Genomic DNA, 19,660 nt, shown 5'->3' with positions numbered 1-19,660 from the left:
GGTTGAAAAAAAAAAAAAAAGGCAATGACCCATAGGTTTCCGGGATCTTCATCATAAAATGTGTGGACTTTTACCCCTCTAATGTGAGCTGTTTGTTGTGTACATGTGTGTGTGTGTGTGTGTGTACCACGGGGGCGGGGGGAAACTTATGTGTTTCAGATTTAATTCAAGGCCAAACATGCCAGAAAAACACACTTTTGTTACTGTCAGTTAAAAAAAGAAACACATTGTGTTGAGTAGAATCCATTTGTTTCGCTACGGTTGGCATTTTACATGTTTGTTGAACGGGTGGGCCAATGTTTGAACTCCCAAGGTGGAGGAGTAACTTTGGTGGACACAAATATTGAGGAATTTCATGTTAAAAATCAATGTTTCTTCATCACTGCGTGTGACGTTGTCGCCATCAGCTGTCATATTTGTCTGAGAAGTTTGTGTCCTAGCCTTGTACAGCCAAGCTGATTAGACTGAGGAATGTGTTTGGGGCCAAGAAGCCAAAGCTCCTTATGTTTTGTGTTTGTAGGAGGATGATTGTGACCTCTCTAAGTAAGCATTTAAATGCGCCTTTTTTATGCAAACGTGACTTTTTAAAAATGTTCTAACAATATGCGTCTGAAGTGCATATTGACGGTCGCTTTTGAAGTTAGTGTTTTCATGGCATCAGAAAAGAAATGATACCCCCTGACCTGTCACTCGCTACATGAACTCGCTTTATGTATACGCACACCACTTCATGGAGGATGGTGTTGTAAAAGGTGGCTTTGCTACGCATCTTAAAATAAAACCAGGAGCTCTACTTACTAAGTCAGCTACAGCCACAGGAACGGGACATTTATCATTTAGTTTTTTCATCAGTGAATAGGCTAAGCTCTTGATATTGCTGTTAAAATGCGACACTATAGATCAAGTAGCTATCTACCTGTCACTCTTTAATGTTACATTTTACATTATATATTGGACATTACAGTAGATATGCAAAAAGACAAATGTCACATTTTGGCATGGTTGTGTAGTGTAGTGAACCCAGGATGCAGAGATGAAGACCCAAATGCAAGTAAAAACGTATTTAATGAGGATGCTATGCAGCAAACTAAGAGGAAATAGACTGGATGAAAATTAGAAGAAGGTGTGGAAGATACAAAAGCTAGGCAAACGGAAACAAGGCAAGACCGGAAGTGGGTACCAAAATAAGAGCATAAACCAGGAACTAAGGCACAAAAAAGAGGAAAAGAGAAAAAAACTAAGACTAAAAACTGTCACGAGGAGGTGAAGCCCAATCGTGACAAAATGGTGTTTGACACAAGGAGAAACACAGCTCATTAGCATTATAGCTACATACTACGTGTTCCATGGCAGGGTTTACTAAAAGCAATTTTAACCTTTTAAACTATTTTGGCAATACATTATTGTGGGACAATATATTTAAATTGTTGAAAAATACGGCTGCACGGCGGTCACAGCTAGGAGACCACTGTTCAATTCCAAAGAGTAAAAACGTAGCAAAACATGCACCCTTACTGTATTGCCTGTGCTGCTGTGTTTATATTTTTTTATTGACAATTACACAACATTGCGGTACTGTTATTTACGTGTTATTTATGTGTCTTGGTGGCACGGCGGTTGAGTGGTTAGCGCGCAGACCTCACAGCTAGGAGACCAGGGTTCAATTCCACCCGCGGGCATCTCTGTGTGGAGTTTGCATGTTCTCCCCGTGCATGCGTGGGTTTTCTCCGGGTACTCCGGTTTCCTCCCACATTCCAAAAACATGCTAGGTTAATTGGTGACTCCAAATTGTCCATAGGTATGAATATGAGTGTGAATGGTTGTTTGTCTATATGTGCCCTGTGATTGGCTGGCGACCAGTCCAGGGTGTACCCCGCCTCTTGCCCGATGTTTGAATGAAACACAAGATGGATCATTTTGAAGTTCTACTGCAGTACTTTGAGTACACTAATATGAAGGTACTGGGGTCTCTTAAGGTAAATGAACCGTAATCATACCTCCGTGGTGAAGCATGCCCCGGTCAAACACACACAGACACACACCATCGAACATGACATTCTTCAGGCCAGTTTCAATTTGAAGGGCTTTCTAACTCGATGGGTGCTCAAGAGATCGCCACGAGAGGGAACATTTAGACCCTCTCATTGCTCTGGTCATTTGTCTTTGAGTTCTTCTCCACCTGGTACTCTGCTCCTTATCGTCATGCATCGTTGCAGTTCTGCTCACGCTGTTACTTTTTGAATTTGAGTGAGCTGGAGGAATAATGGTGACTGTTACATGAATGGAAGACACCATAATGTAATAATAATGTATGATTTTGATGGACACAAAATATCTAAAATTTATAATTTTGCGCAAAAATTATATTATTATAGATACATTTATTTAACATATTTAACTCCTGGTGAACCTTCCCAGGAGTGGCTAGCCAACCAAAATGAGCCGAAAAATACAGCGGCGACTCATCCAGAGGTCATAAAAGACCCCACAACAGTACACAGTACTGTATAGGGCAAATTTGTAAAATCCCAAATCACTTATTTCTCCAGCAAGCAAATGCAATGTTGGTCAAAAGCCAGTCATATGACATATGACAGTCATATTTTTCCATAATACATAGCGCCTGAGGAAAGCATTTCATTAGAGGACAAGCGTCATAGAAAAAGGGTGCATGGCGTTACAATACTGTCTGTATCCACCACAGCAAGCTAGAAGAGCCCAGAACCTAGAGGGAGGCTGACGTCATTGCAGTGCCCCAAATAATGTGTTGCTCAGGCACAATGCATAATGGAAAAAGTTGGTTTTTTCTCAATTTTATAAAGAAGCAGTGAACCTCCAGTTTGGTCCATGTAGACAACAGCGTGATAGTTCAAACCACTGCTGTGTGCGGACATCTTGTGTTCTGAGTGGGTCAGCCACAGTTCTCACTTCCCCTTCAACTTCACTGTTTCACTTGCTGATTTAGATTAGGAGAAAGAGACACTAAATATCTCTCCTTGTGCCTTATCACATCTCACTAATAAATCCATGCTCTCTGTTCTCAAGAAGATTGGGTTTGTCAGCTGTTGGAAAATCAAAACAGGAAGTTATCTTTTTTGGTTATGTGTTAAAGCTGTTTGTCAGTGTCTGCACATGACCGGGAGGAAGTGCTTCCTGGAAAGTCCAGAGTGAGCCTAAACACTGCACTCCTACAGGTCATGTCGCTCTGCACGACCTCTTCACTTGTGACACGCTACTTATTTACTTTTATGGATGACTTGCAGAACCACATTGGCTCACAAGCCAAGATACTGATTACCAGCAGTCTTTTATTGCTGACTTTATTCCTGCTTTTTTGTCTGTTGGGCAGATTCTTGAGCATGTGTGTGTGTGTGTGTGTGTGTGTGTGTGTGTGTGTGTGTGTGTGTGTGTGTGTGTGTGTGTGTGTGTGTGTGTGTGTGTGTGTGTGTGTGTGTGTGTGTGTGTGTGTGTGTGTGTGCATTTGTCTGTTTTTGTGTCCCTGGCCTCCATAGGGAACCAAGTAATACAGTGACAACTTAGCTCAACCTGTTCTACTCTTTAATATAGCCAAAAATTTATCTGAAATTTGTATTTCACTGTATGTTTGTACAGCATTCATTAAAAAAATCTATTACAAAAACATGAAAATAGCAGATGCAATATTAACTTTTAATATATTTAAGCTTATTCTAATAAAAACAGTCTTTAAAATAGCAAATGCAATATTAACTTTTATATTTTTAAACTTATTCTAAGTCAAAATGAATAGCAACAAAAGACTGATGCTTGCTGTTTATTTGTAAAATGAATTCACCCATCCATCCATCTTCTATCCATCTTCTTCCGCTTATCCCCACTAGGGTCGCGAATATGCTGGAGCCTATCCCAGCTGTCTTTGGGTCTTCGTGTGGTAAATGTTTTTTTTCCAAAGGGTTTAACCAGTTAAACATTGATGGTTCTGCTTATTCTACCACCCCCCCTGACCCCCCCAGAACACTTCATGCATGTCTGGCTTCTCAGTGGCTTTAACTAATGTCTCAGTTCATTTATGACGTCCATTGACCCCCTTTTCCACAGATAAAAAAAAACACTGGTAGTGTTGTTCATAACTTAAGGCAATGAAAAGAATCCCATCTTTTCCTCTTTGGTCTTGATGCTGTTTAGACTTCCTTATCGGTTGTTTTCACGGTCGTTAAGGAGTGGAGCCAGTTTCAACAGCAACACTTTTGACCACACACTGTGACTTTAATCTCACTCTTGATTTCACCCCATCTTGCTCTTTGTCCTTCACTCCCTCTTTTTCCTGCACGGTTTTTAGACAGAAACTACAAGAGCAAGTCCTCTCATGTGTCCCCCCCCCCCGCTCTCATATCTGCTCTCTTAGCTGCCCAGGAAGGTGTGCGGTGTTTGCTTAAGTTAAGCCGGGGGAAAATGGAGAAGAAAAAAAAAACATGCATGCCCGAAGACGTTGACATCTTGTGCAGACAGGACAGAAATCAGTTTCCTTTTAGTTTGAACTACATTTCCCATCAGCCACCTCCCCTCTCTCCCCCCTTCTCACATCCACACTTGTACCTGTTGAAGCTCCACCTTCATCGGCTCTCGTGCTTTGGAGTGGACGACCTGTGTTTGCTCAGTGCCCCGCTGTACCTGTCTCTCATGGAGGTGGACCAGTTCTCGAGCAACATTGGTAGCTATCCTTCCTTCCTTCCTTCCTTCCTCTTTCCATCCATCCATCCATCCTTCACGCTTGCTTAAGTTTTCATTTACTTGACCCAGGAAGAGAATTTTTTATAGCATTGGTTAAATGTTGTGTTTGTGAACCTTTTAGTGATGATACCGTTGTAAGAATGAGTCACCTCTTCCCTTACACGTGTTTGTGCATACACATGGCGGCTTAGTGGGGGTTACTGTAATACTCTGGAAAAAATTATGCCTTTTTTTTTTAACTGTATGCATACAAACTTGACATGATTTGTACCATGTTTAAGGCAGTTTTGTGCTCGGCTATCATAATCATACTGATCAATTATCTATCTTGCTATCACTGTCAACCCTTGTGTAGAGTGTCATTCATGTTTATGGCTCGAGTTGACTTGTAAAAGCCTTGTGTCTGCTTATAAAACAATCAAGTCCCCTATAACACGTTGGTTAATACACAGGAAATCAGGTGTATTATAAACTGAGCTGTGACTCTTTAACCAGGCAAAATTAACCAGTTTGCTTCATTTATAACCTTTAACCAGGTGAGCGCTTTCCTTGAGCCATTTAAATGGCCATTTGTCTTGTCTTCTTCAAGGTTTTAGTCGAGTTAGGAGAAACTACTGGTGTGTGTGTGTGTGTGTGTGTGTGTGTGTGCTCGCTCTGCCGTTTGAATTCTTTGCACTTGTTTCAAAGCAACAGCTACAAATTGTGTCAGTTGGTTAATCATCTGCCCGTTGCTCACACACACAGTCATGATTGAATTAGACCTATATGTCAAAGGTCGACACCCTCTGAGAGGTGGTTATTCCTTTTTTGTTTCCTGCTGTTTATTCTAGTTACATTTATATTCGGGTGTTTGTGCTGATAGTGATTTGACGCTCTTAACCATACAGCGTAACAATATACCGCAAACACATTGGTTGAACTGTGGAAACAGTCTTGAATACTTTGTGTCTGTTGTGTAGACAATCTGATGTCAATTTCAGCCCATTTGCGCATTAAATTGTTATTTATGTTTCTTAACTTAGACAGAATTGGCAAAATTACAGACAAATTTGTTCCTATCAGAAATTATAAATGCCTGTTTTGATGCAACATTTATCATAAACCAGTAGTTCTTTAATTTCTGCCCCCTACCCCTTGTATTTCTCTGTTATTACTTTTGATATTTGCATCATTTTCAACATAAACTTAGACAGAATTGGCAAAATTATAGACACATTTGTTCCTATCAGAAATTATAAATGCCTGTTTTGATGCCCAATTTATCATAAACCAGTAGTTCTTTAATTTCTGCCCTCTACCGCTTGTATTTGTCTGTTATTACTTTTGATATTTGCATCATTTCCAACATAAACCTAGACAGAATTGGCAAAATTAGACAACTAACAGAAATTATAAATGCCTGTTTTGATGCCACATTTATTATAAACCAGTAGTTCTTTAATTTCTGCCCTGTACCCCTTGTATTTCTCTGTTATTACTTTTAATATTTGCATCATTTCCAACATAGTTTGCTGGTAATTCATAGCCAGGGTGCGATAACTAGTGAACAGGTGTTTGTGTGTGTTGTGTTGGTAGGTATTATGGTCTATTGGGTCAGGTCAAATGAAAGAAAGCGTTACCATGGTTGCCTGCTTTGTGGAGTTGTACCTCCGTTGCCTGCGTCACTTTTGCCATCAAAGGTCCCAAAACAATCTTAAATGACATACAAAGAGTCAAGAGATGATTGGTTGTGTGATTATGGATTTAGCACTGTGGAGTTTTCTGAAAGCCGCCAGTGTTTTTGAGAAATAAGAGGTTTACGCTTAGGGGGAGGCTGATTGTTCCTTGTTCTTTTTATGGCGGAATGGCCTTATTAAGGTAAATATACACACACACACATTTGTGTACTCATACTGAGCAGGTGTATGAACAACAGCCTCTGTTCGCTTCACTGAGCCAAGACTCCATCTATTATGGATTCTTCTGCTTAAAAGGACTTTACTCTTTATTTGGGTAAAAATTAGAACAGAATTTGCAATGAGTTTGGATACAAACCATGGACAAAGATAAGAGATAAGTTGGTCATCAAGAGCAACAACATGAAATGACAACTTCCATAACAAATATTAAAGATATATCAATCCAGCAAAGCATGCTGGGAAGCAGGAAGTACTCCCAACCAGTGAATGCTGGATAGCTTCAAAGGGCTATGAACACGTGACCAAATTGATCTTTGAACTAAAAAGTTGTAAGGGTTTATGACTCTCCCAATCTCTTTGATAGGAGTGAAAGGTCGGTTTGGAGGGACAAAACAGGACTGTAAAAGCTCCTGATAGCGGTAGGCAGCATGAGGATTTATGGATCATAGTCATATAGAGCCTCTTCTGTATATGACAATAATAAAACAATTTTGTGTTTTTTTAGGCCACAGATCTGATTGGATGGTTTTGTCAGAATGACAGCCGAAGACCCTGCTTCCTCTTCAGCCATGAGCAACAATACCGCCCCCTCCAAAGCCTCCAAACCCTCTCTTCTTGCACCGATCCCCATTCCTGAGGGTGTTGCAGGGACCCCCAACGAGGCGGCACTAGTGGCCCTGATGGAGCGCACCGGTTACAGTATGGTCCAAGAAAACGGCCAACGTAAATACGGACCGCCACCAGGTTGGAACGGCGCATCTCCACAGAGAGGGTGTGAGATTTTTGTGGGCAAGATCCCAAGAGATGTTTATGAGAATGAGCTTGTCCCGGTCTTCGAGTCTGTGGGACGCATCTACGAGATGCGCCTCATGATGGACTTTGACGGGAAGAACCGAGGCTACGCGTTTGTGATGTATACTGAGAAACATGAGGCCAAACGGGCCGTGCGAGAGCTCAACAACTACGAAATACGGCCCGGACGGCTCCTGGGCGTCTGCTCCTCTGTGGACAACTGCCGTCTTTTCATTGGCGGTATCCCCAAGACTAAAAAGCGTGAGGAGATCCTAGAGGAGGTGTCCAAGGTGACGGAAGGCGTGCTAGATGTTATTGTTTATGCCAGCGCCGCCGACAAGATGAAGAACCGTGGCTTTGCCTTTGTAGAGTATGAGTCGCACCGTGCTGCCGCCATGGCGCGTAGGAAACTGATGCCCGGGCGCATTCAGCTATGGGGCCATCAGATTGCAGTGGACTGGGCGGAGCCAGAAATTGATGTGGATGAAGATGTTATGGAGACAGTGAAGATCCTTTATGTCAGAAATCTTATGATGGAAACCAGTGAGGAAACGATCAAACAGGTTGGGTTACTTGTTACTAAGAATAATGACATAACATCGAAAAATGTTTGTGGATAACAACGCCCGCATGTCTCTTGTCAACTAGGTGTTTAGCCAGTGGAACCCAGGTTGCGTAGAACGAGTGAAGAAAATCCGTGACTACGCTTTTGTTCACTTCACCTTCCGGGACGATGCCGTCCTAGCCATGGACCAACTCAACGGAACAGAAGTGGAGGGTTCCTGCATTGAGGTCACGCTCGCCAAACCGGTCGACAAAGAGCAGTACTCTCGCCAGAAGGCCTCAAAGGGCGCTTCGGCTGCTCCAGAAGCCACACAGCAGAGTTACATCTACCAGTGTGACCCTTACACGTTGGCCTACTACGGCTATCCCTACAACACCCTCATTGGACCCAACAGGGACTACTTCGTGAAAGGTTAGACCTCTTCCTTTTATCACAGGGTTAGAAAGGCGGGATTTGCACTGATAAAAAAAAAAACAATCACAATGATGACAATGAACTGTGACAACATTTAAAGGAAAATTTATCTCAATCTAGATAAAGGTGACAGGGTGATGACCTCGTAAATGCTAATCCCATTAACTTTGATGATTGATTGAATATGGTGGAAGCAGGAAAATCGACAATCATTGTGTTTTGGTTTTCTCTCCAAAGGCTCGTCAATGATACAGAACAATGGTAATCGCTCACATCCTCATTCCTACTCATTCTTTTAATGAAAAATGAGCCTTCTTGCTATATGACAAACTATACGTTTTCTAACACCATCCCTTTCCTGCTACGCTGTCACCTCACCGTAAAAAGGATGGAATATACACACTATCAGAGCCCTAAATAGAATTTAGGAATCCACAAAATGGCCCTTTTGCATCACCGTAAACATGTGATGTACACTAATGTAACCTTGTATGCATGTTCAAAATGAAACCAAACATTAACATTACTATCGCCATAGAAATGTCAATACAACGTCGCAACGCATTACCCTCCTGTAATCCTATTACCCGTTGTATTTAAGCAGGTACTGTGCGAGGGCGTGGTCGCGCCACCACAGGTAACCGCACCCCTGGTCCCCGGGGGTCGTACCTGGGGGGTTACTCTGCCGGTCGTGGCATCTACAGCCGCTACCACGAGGGTAAGACCAAGCAGCCCGAAAAGCCTTATGAACTGATGCCCAGTCTGGAGCTGGCTGCCTCCGTCAACCCAGTTGCCATCAAAGCAGGCACAAGTCAGTGAGATAGACGTAGCCATCCCTACCCTCACCCATCTCAAAAGCCTTTACTAAAAAACTTTTTTTTACGTCCATCTCTTCCTGCACTCCTCTCACAGAAAAGACCAAAATATATCAATCAATTCATGAGGCTTCATTATATTTGGTCGTTTCATGTGTTTCTGTGAGAACAGTCGCTTTCATTTCGCCTGTCTGTGGGGTTTGAATCACCTTTTGTCTTAATCTAATAGTTGTTACTGAATGGACACGCGAAAAACACGTCCAAGAATCCATCCTTTCTAGCATGACCAGACAGTAACTACTATTTATGATTAACCTGTCTTCGTTTTTGCATGTCAACATTTCATGTTCAGGCTTACAACCCGATACGATTATGGATGCCATAACCAGGAGTTAGACCTGGGTTTAGTTTTCATTTGAATTGCAAAACCGGGAGAGACGTGACTGTTTACTGTTAACAGCATCAAAGAGATTAGCATTCTTAGCATAGCCAGTGTTGTTTGTGGCAGCCATTTTAGTTTTAGTTTCAGTCTTTTAAACAAAAAAAAGACTTGTTTTAGTCCTATTTTAGTAATTTCTGTATATGATAGTTTTAGTCTAGTTTCAGTCCGTTCAGTTTTAATAAAATATAAAAGTAATTTATGTCTTAGTATTGGAAATTGGATGAGGGGAAATAGCTTTTTTGCAAGATGGACGCACTGGTTTCCTACGGCACCTATGGCAATCGTGAGCGGAGAACCAGAGTGTGCAGAAGCAGAAGGCACCTGCCGTGGCCGGGCAGGGTGCATTAATGTCGGTGGACGTACATCGGGATGGAACTATCCCTTTATCTCTTCTCAACTGGTTATCAACTGTTTTCACCAGCCTGAACTTAAAAAAGGTCGAGAAGATCTCAGAGGATGCTTTATCAATGCAATTCCAGTAGATTTTCTCGAGTTTAATTTCCCATTTCAACTATTCATCAAAACAACTACACAGTTTGCAACTCAGGAACAATAATAAGTTGATACCTACCAGTGGTCTCTCATGTCTTCGCTTGTTACAATCATTAAATATGATTAAATATTTACTTTGTACAACCACCCAGTATCATATAATGCGTGTCATAGTTAAGTCATCGCAATTGCCGTCACTAGTATCGGGGATTTGAAAGACACGCATCATAATTGTCAAAAAAAATTGTCGTCCTCTTTGATGAATAATACGTACAGTCATGCTTATTTTTAATAAATAAGCCGCATTCGAGCCAACAAACATTGTATTTATATGATATGTTAACACCTTCAGACTTTTCAGCCACACACTGACCGCCATTTGTCAATGTACAATGCATTCAAGGTTTTCTATTGGATGGCTTATATTTAAAGTATATTCTATGTGTTCCCCACTAAAAGTTGCCCACGTCACCGGCCACCAGCATCTTGCTAAGCTTGGATTATTTGCCATGTTTTAGCTTTTGACTTAAAGATTAGACACACAATAGGCAGAAATATCAGCATAACATCTGAAAGATCACCCACTAATATTTTTTATCCAGTCTTATCAACGAAAAGTCACCCATGAGCCATGTTTAGCTCATCATTGTCTCGTTTTCATCATGAAAAAAAAGATCTGTCAACTAATTTTGTCGCTGTTGACAAAACAACACCGATCATAATTGGTTAGGTTATGCAGGTTTGATCCCAATGTTTTGGACATCATTTCTTAAATGGCCCCTATTATTATCCATTCATTCATTCATTCATTCATTTTCTACCACTTACCATCACGAGGGTCGCGGGGGTGCTGGAGCCTATCCCTATCCCACCCTGGACTGGTCGCCAGCCAATCACAGGGCACATATAGACAAACAACCATTCACACTCACATTCATACCTATGGACAATTTGGAGTCACCAATTAACCTAGCATGTTTTTGGAATGTGGGAGGAAACCGGAGTACCCGGAGAAAACCCACGCATGCACGGGGAGAACATGCAAACTCCACACAGAGATAGCCGAGGGTGGAATTGAACTCCAGTTTCCTAACCACTCGTCCACCGTGCAGGCCTGGCATATTAATTTGTCATTGATATTCCCATTCTACACCAGTCTACTAGTTTTATTACATGTACTTTATGTCCATGTTGTCCTTTTTTCCAACTAAATACAATCAAATCTATATTATAAAACATTGGGGTATGTCTTACATGTACCGCATTTCCTCCAACAGTCGCCAAGGGCGTTTAATGACTCAGCAAACTCAGTCGACATAGAATAGTGACTTACGTGTTACAATGGTAATGGAATGTGCCACCGCTCTTACTTCTATGTTCTGTTTTGTTCCGTGTGCTTTTATTCTTGGTTCAATTTGGTATGCAGTGCGGTTGGAGGCGGAATTAATTGTTCTCTTCTAAATTTTTGGCACGTCACTTCAGATAGACACACATGGCCGAGCAGCACAGCACAGCTGAAGTCTCTTTTAAGTTTGCACTTCTTGCATGGTGTATTTTTCAAGACACTTTTCTAGCAATAAATCTAAAATAAATGGAATCAATATAAAATGAATTGAATTAAAAACATACTTTTAAATAATTAAACCTTAAAATAATTTTTGTTTTAATTCACATGCATGTTATACACTGTAATAACCAAATCAAACCAAATAATTGTAATTCTTGGAAATGTGTCAAGTAATTACTTAAGGGGAGGCCTTTATGTGTAAGTAAGATGACACACCCAGCCATGACCCGGCTAGGTTGTTTTCTTGAAATATCTTTGTAATTAAATTTTTTTATCATTTCATATTCCAGGTATTCCTCAAAAAACATGTTTTTGCTATATCATGCCATTCACATTTTTAACTTATCTTTTATGCATTTTAAGAATTTTTTGTTTTTGTGTTACTACCCCAACCTTCCATAAGTGGGTCAAAAATGACCCGGTCAGGTTGTTTTCTTGAAATATCTTCGTAATGAAAAATTGTTATAATTTCATATTCCAGATATTCCTCAAAAAACATGTTTTTGATATCATGCCGTTCACATTTTTAACTTATCTTTTATAAATTTGAAGAAATTTTTGTTTTTGTGTTTACTACCCCAACCTTCCTTAAGTTGGTCAAAAATGACCCGGTCAGGTTGTTTTCTTGAAATATTTTCGTAATGAAATTTTTTTATCATTTCATATTCCATGTATTCCTAAAAAAAACATGTTTTTGATATCAAGCCGTTCACATTTTTAACTTACCTTTTTATAAATTTTAAGAAATTTTTGTTTTTGTGTTACTACCCCAACCTTCCATAAGTGGGTCAAAAATGACCCGGTCAGGTTGTTTTCTTGAAATATCTTTGTAATGAAAAAAATGTATAATTTCATATTCCAGGTATTCCTCAAAAAACATGTTTTTGATATCATGCCGTTCAAATTTTAAACTTATCTTTTATAAATTTTAAGAAATTTTTGTTTTTGTGTTACTACCCCAACCTTCCTTAAGTTGGTCAAAAATTACCCGGTCAGGTTGTTTTCTTGAAATATCTTCGTAATGAAATTTTTTTATCATTTCATATTCCAGGTATTCCTAAAAAAAAACATGTTTTTGATATCAAGCCGTTCACATTTTTAACTTACCTTTTTATAAATTTTAAGAAATTTTTGTTTTTGTGTTACTACCCCAACCTTCCATAAGTGGGTCAAAAATGACCCGGTCAGGTTGTTTTCTTGAAATATCTTTGTAATGAAAAAAATGTATAATTTCATATTCCAGGTATTCCTCAAAAAACATGTTTTTGATATCATGCCATTCAAATTTTAAACTTATCTTTTATAAATTTTAAGAAATTTTTGTTTTTGTGTTACTACCCCAACCTTCCATAAGTGGGTCAAAAATGACCCGGTCAAGTTGTTTTCTTGAAATATCTTTGTAATGAAAATTTTTTATCATTTCATATTCCAGGTATTCCTCAAAAAACATGTTTTTGATATCATGCCATTCACATTTTTAACTTACCTTTATGCAACACACAATGGATCCTCACATTTTCTATTGTTGTACGGGGTCATTTTTTTTTTTTCAAAGATGTAAAAAAGTGAAAAATTAAGATGTTTCTAACATGAAATGATTCTTGTGTGGTCCTAAATATAATACTAAATATCATACAAGTGATTATTCCCTAACCAAAATGGCAAAACTGACATAAAAACACATTGATTCTAGTATGGGTGATTTTTGACCCACTTATGTGAGTGTAGGATCCAGTCACTCGTGCATCTAAGGGTTAAATGAGGCCACTATTGGTGGGAGTTGTAATTGGAAGCTTTGACTTTTCATCTTCTGTTAATCTAATCTGATTTGGAATCATAGAATTAATTGTGTTCCTTCTGGGAGTGTACTTGTGTGTGTGTGTGTGTGTAACTCTAATCACATTCCAACTACCCAATGTGTACGTGATTCCTCTCTTTCAACATACATTCTGTCCTTCAGTGTTGTGTCATTTCTCTAACATTGTATGTTTTTTCATCTGAAGTGTCTCTTTGAGCATGGGTGGATGTACCGTATGTGCTGGTCTTCTACTGTTACTGTGTACATGTAGAGGACAGTATCTTTATGGACCCTGATCCAGGCCGTCATTCACGTCTCTCCTCTGTGTTCGCAGTGGCCCTGCCCGCTCTAGCCGGGCAGTATCCGGTGTTCAGTGCGGCCCCTGCTGCCAAGCTGATGGAGGAGGGCAAGGTGCACACAATGGAGCACCTTATAAACCCTCTGGCCATGCAGCACCCTGAACACACCACAGCTCCTGCTGCTGCTGCTGCCACTGTGCTGCCGGTCTCTACGCCTCCACCTTTTCAGGTGAGAACGTACTTTAATTCAATTTTTTTTCTCATGGGAAATACTAATTCTGAAGTCTAAACCAAATCGGAGGAGGTAATAGAACAGGCTGTGACGTACAGTTTGATGGAAACATTACTTATAGTGGAATGTAGTGCAAATTCAATGTGCAGCTGTGGGTACAGGCAAGCTCCTGTTCTAGTCTATATTCAACCCACAAGATGGCAGTAGCTGCATTTGAAGTATCATCAGTGTGCAGCGTTCATTAGGTTTATCTACCTCTGCATGCACGGTAAAATGTTGCCTGGGTTACCCAGCGGTACCGTTCTTCTCTGTACCGGCCATTTTTATGACACACAGGCACACAGAATATTGTGTTTTTGGGCTACATAGACATGGTATGTAGCAAAAGAAAGATTTAAGACTTTCATCAGAAAAAATGTTGCTTCTACCTTTTTTCGTTCTTCAGTAATAAGCAGTAGAATATCGGTAAGCTTCAGAAAAACAAAAAAGGGAGAAAAATGGCTTTTTGTGAAAAGCACAACTTTCAATTTCACACAATTTTAGCCATATATATTTAGCCACAGCTTAAAAAACACAAACAAATGGTTGTTTTACATGAAGAAATAAAATATATATATATATATATATTATATTGATATTTTTTTAATATAACACCATGAACTATTTACAATTTTATTTTATTTACAAAAAAAAGTGCTTCCGTTTACATGAGTGAAAAGGCATCCCATGGCGAGATGCCTTTTCACTTCCTGGTTGCTGTGCACTGTATATTTCAATGGAAGAAATGCAGACTGAGTTCTTATAAAATGTACTTCTGCCCCCATGTGGTCGTTTTTTGGCTTAAACCGGCATCAAACATGATGAACACATCAACACCTTCATTGCTATATGGAGTATTATTTGGCTTTATTTGATGTATTGTTGTTGAACAAATTTGGAGCAGCCGAACTGGAGCAGGAGGGGATAGATAAGAATATTTTTTTTTTATTACAAAAATAATTAATTTCATTCCATCATGGCCAGTTATGCAAATTTGATAATGACATCATTTTGCAACATATCCACAGACATGCATTCAGTCTTGAACCAGTCATGATGTGCTTTTTATATCACTATATTGACAGTTTCTATGGTACCCATTATGTCATTGTATGGTCATATCACCTCCTACTTCAGTACGAGGTGCATTATTAAAAAAAAAACAACAAAAAAAACCCTTAAACTGTATTATGGAAAGCAGGAAGTGAACAAATGTAACAGTTACTGATTATAAAAGTACCAGATGGAGGGGTAGGATTTAATAAGATTTGCTTCTTCCTACTCCTTTTGGACATGTGGAACTGTGAACTGATTATGGGATGCACTCAATTGGAATCCATTCTAAATACACACCTGCAACACACCACCACAAATAGATTGCAGTACTTTGGGAAACTGAACTCCTGGAGGATTTTTGCTATGTTAAACTAATAAGTACCTTCCCTCTGTGATTCATTCAGGGCCGTCCCATCACTCCCATCTACGCCATGGCCCACAACGTGCCTCGCATCCCAGCAGCGGCGGCCGGCGGTCTGTACGGAGCGGCGGGATACGTCCCCATCACAAACTACGCAGCCAACACAGCAGCTCTGGCCGCTCTGCAGAAGAACGCGGCGGTGGCAGCCGCGGCGTATGGAGGCTACGCTGGCTACACCGTGCCACAGGCCTTCCCCACCGCGGCCTTCCAGATGCCCATCCATGACATCTACCAGTACTGATGTGTCGTGGCTCCGAGAGCAATCTTATTCTGCCTGAGACTGATTCCCATTGAAAGGAAACATCTTTTGGACTTCACTTGAAGAAGCACACATGGTGAAACTATACACCTCCATTTCTCCATGTAATGATGCAAAATGATCTCCCCAACCCCCCCCCCACAGCATCGGTTTGCTCTGACAACAACACCCTGAAGGTACATTCAAGTATTTATGAAGAGAATACATATATTCTATTATTAGCTTTGTATTTTAGGGGTTAGCGTTTTATTCAGTAAAAAGTGGGGAAGAAGATACTGACAAGAGGTTACCACTGAAGTTGTGCATTTTACTAAGAAATGTTTTTTTTTTTTTTCCACTAGCATACTTGTGCATATCGATAAATCAGATTATCGTGCATGAAGTCATTTCGTTTCAGGAGTTCAGTTCATACTGTGAGAACCCGCATGAACTTTTTAACCATTTTCACATTTTTATGAGATGCAAAAATTTGGGGATTTTATTAGTTGGAAGCTGGAATCATTATTAAGAGTTTAAGAAATATATAGCAAATTAAATCTGCAAAAACTGATACTATAGAGTATAGTCGTCCCTTGCCACTTTGCACTTTTGCCGCTTCACTCGTCACACGTTTAAAAATGTCAAGTAAAGCTGTTCCGTAGTTGACTACGGTTACGGCATTTTCCGACATAAAGGTGGTTATATTAACTAAAATACAAATATAAGGCATTCAGTAGATGCATTTAAATACATATTTTGATATGTAGTACAATACACTGATCAATAATGCCTTCCTGGTGCCTTAAATTGACAATTTTCTGCCTTTTATGTCTACTATATTGGGGTGATGCCAGCGTAAAGGTGACTATAGGGGTGTTATGTCATGTCTAGAGGGCTCTAATAATGTTAAAATCCATATTTAGGAGATCGTAAACCGTTTTTTCCTGCTCCAACTACAATAATATTGGATGTATAAAAAAGGAATCCTACTTCACGATCAAATCTGCAAGTAATAAAGGAGTGACTACCGTACAAGAGTTTCACCGTTTCAATTCAACTACTGAAATAAATGAACTTTTAAAAGATATTCCAATTTATTGAGATGCACATGTATTTAGTATTCTTGTCCGTCCATGCTGATAGAATGTTTATTGGTACTTCTTTCGCTCATTTATTTGTATTGTTGTGCTTTTTTTTTTTTTTTTTTTTTTTTTTTTCAAAATGAAGGTTAGTTAACTTGTTTCCTTATGGCTTGGTTTATTTGAAGAAATGTCCCCAGTTGAATGTGTTTGTTTTTTTTTGGACACATCCCTTGTGGAATGAATTAGAAGCATGTATGAGCCTGACAAACGGTGATAAGAATACAAAATACGTTTATTTAGATGGAGACGTTTTCCACACTGGGGACTAAGACTGAACTTTTCTTATTGATATTGTCTTTTTAAATAATTGTTCTTTTTTTGGGGGGGGGGGGGGGGACTTATTTGAAGGTGAACAAATACACATTTGTCAAAGCTTACATACACTCCAGTCTGAGGACATTAAAACAGACAAAAGTGCCTTAAAGACATATTTGAAATTTTCCACGGTGCCTAAAGTGACGAGTGGATGCTTCTGGACTTGTTGCAGTGTGGTGATACAGTATGGAGGTGACAAGGCGGTAAACTGTGCCTATACATATCTTATACATATATTTCATAACAAAAACATACTTAGTAGGCACTTTTTAAAAACAAAAAAATTTGAGTTGCCAGTTGAGGGAGGCCATCAGGGGTGTCCAAAGTCCGGCGCAAGAGCCATTTTTGGCTTATTACTATTACACATCTTTATCCTTTCCTTTTACTATGAAAAAGTGGCACCTGTTGAGTACAGGAAGTGAACAAAATAAGTAATGTCTGCGACATGGAGAAGGGGTAAAATTAAATAAGCTCTGCGTCTTCCCACTTCTATTCCAGATATGTTTAACTGTGTAACTGAAAACACAAAATATACTTCAATGCAACTTCAAATGGATTTTCAAAATAAAATAAAAGCACCCACATCGGAACACAAACCCTACAAAAAGCATAGCCGCCATTAAGCAAATCTGGTTTTGTATTTCTTATGAAAATAATAGTAGTACTACATAATCATGAAGCATATCTTAACCACTGTGAATTGGTTTTAGTGGGGGGGGGGCACCCCTGTTCTGAAGGAAATGCCAACTTTTACAGCTCAACTAAAATATATCATGTAGTAAAACTATAATATTGTATACGGTAAGTAAACTGTTTACCCAGAGTTTGCGATACTTTAGAGCGAATTTACTCCATGTCACCATTTAAAAACACCACAAATACTTCTATTCTTTTTTTTTCTTGTATCAGGATATATTTAATTAATATATGCCTTACATATATTGTGTATGACGTAAGAAGAAAAGGTCTAATATATTGTAAAACTTTTCTTTATTAACATTTTTAGGTTGTTTTTTTTTTTCTTGCCAAAAGTGTCCAGCAGTTTTAAGCATTCGAAGTTATTATGTGTGATGTACTTTTTGGTTTGTACTATTGTGAAGTGGAAGCGGTGGTGTGTGCTGGGATTTTCTTTCTTTCATGTTATAGCCAAGACAAAAAAAAAAAGATGCCAGTGTTCTTTAACTATATCGCTTAAACAAACTGGAGTTCAGTCATTTAAACGTGTGTAACTTTACTGGTTCTGCCTCTCACTCAAACTTGCTGCTTTTCTTTCCTTAAGGGCTTCATTTTACCCACACGACCACAACAAAACGTGTGGAGCACCACAGAGGTTTTAATTACATAGGTGTTACTCTTTCTTCTTCATAGTTTGTGCCTTATTGCCAACATGTGCTTTACCTTTGTAGACCTATGAAGACTGACTCCTATCTGAGGGTTTGTATTACAAAACAAAGCCAAGAAAAATGTCTGCCTTGTTATATTTATAGTAAGAACTAGATAAATAAAGCATTTTCAAAAGTCATTTTTTGTGTCTTCTGAACACATTTTTCCTAGGGATGTCCAATATTGGCTTTTTTTTTAAAACGAAAAATGCTGATATTGTCCAACTCTGTAACATGATATATCATGATATTGATATTTTCATGATCGGGAAAAAATCTCATACCGATATCAAACGATATTAAATTTTTTAATGCTGATATCCGGACAATAATTATCAGACATCCCTAATTTTTCCGATAGCTATGAATGTGAATGTGAATGGTTGTTTGTCTATATGTGCCCCGTGATTGGCTGGCGACAGATGGATGGATGGAATGGATTGTGTTCTTTATTCCAAAAATATCAAAAGACAATATTCAAAAATAGAAGAAAGGCTATGCAATGGGGAGTTGCACGGGGAGAACATGCAAACTCCACACATAGAGATGCCAGAGCAGGGAATCGAACTCGGGTCTCCTAGCTGTGCAACCCCACAATCCATTCCGTTTGTTACAATTTAAAATTACAATTTTCCACCACATGGCATAATGGAAATTGAATTAATCTGTTCCAGGGTTAAACTGTGACCATCATAAGTATTTTATTAACTGTAAATGGGGTGTTTTAAGCAATGTGTTAGCATTTACTGCTTTACAAGAGTAAAAAAATAAGTTAACCCCTTTCTTTATTCACCCATAAGTAGAGAGAATTCACTTTTTGCTGGGCGGCAAGTCTCTTCACATACAGACAAAACATACTTTACTAGTATTTAATTATTCTCTCTGTACTTGTACTTGTACCCTGACTTGTACCACTTTGGGGCATTTGTTCTTTTTAATTGTGGCTGATGGAAACCGAGAAACATTCTTAACTATGATAGTTAGGCTTGGTTTCAAATGTAACACCACCACAGTGGAAAAATTCAAATGTATCGTAAATAAAT

At 39.2% G+C, this 19,660-nt stretch overlaps 1 protein-coding gene across 16 annotated transcripts in view; it reads left to right on the top strand.

Moving 5' to 3' along the window:
• The window catches only part of rbm47 (RNA binding motif protein 47), a 41,501-nt gene extending 22,744 nt beyond the window's left edge, over positions 1-18,757 (top strand). For 3 of the 16 annotated variants that reach the window (XM_078793231.1, XM_058046309.2, XM_078793232.1), the window contains 6 exons: positions 7,114-7,963; positions 8,049-8,376; positions 8,617-8,640; positions 8,981-9,190; positions 13,828-14,021; positions 15,524-18,757. In XM_078793231.1, the coding sequence (XP_078649357.1) occupies positions 7,145-7,963; positions 8,049-8,376; positions 8,617-8,640; positions 8,981-9,190; positions 13,828-14,021; positions 15,524-15,781 (1,833 nt within the window). In that variant the 5' untranslated portion in view covers positions 7,114-7,144 and the 3' untranslated portion in view covers positions 15,782-18,757. Of the gene's footprint in view, positions 1-4,455; positions 4,691-6,223; positions 6,568-6,972; positions 7,028-7,113; positions 7,964-8,048; positions 8,377-8,616; positions 8,641-8,980; positions 9,191-13,827; positions 14,022-15,523 lie in introns of those variants that run through there. The other 13 variants (XM_058046299.2, XM_078793233.1, XM_058046290.2 and 10 more) reach the window with 13 other exon arrangements.
• Positions 18,758-19,660: the final 903 nt, after the last annotated feature.

The sequence above is a fragment of the Doryrhamphus excisus genome, linkage group LG9 (genome assembly GCF_037039965.1).
Source record: "Doryrhamphus excisus strain RoL-2023G ecotype Guam linkage group LG9, RoL_Dexc_Guam_v1.1, whole genome shotgun sequence".
NCBI classification, from domain to species: Eukaryota; Metazoa; Chordata; class Actinopteri; order Syngnathiformes; family Syngnathidae; genus Doryrhamphus; species Doryrhamphus excisus.
The sequence above is the reverse complement of the archived record's forward strand: the minus strand, read 5'-3'. Positions and strand labels throughout refer to the sequence as shown.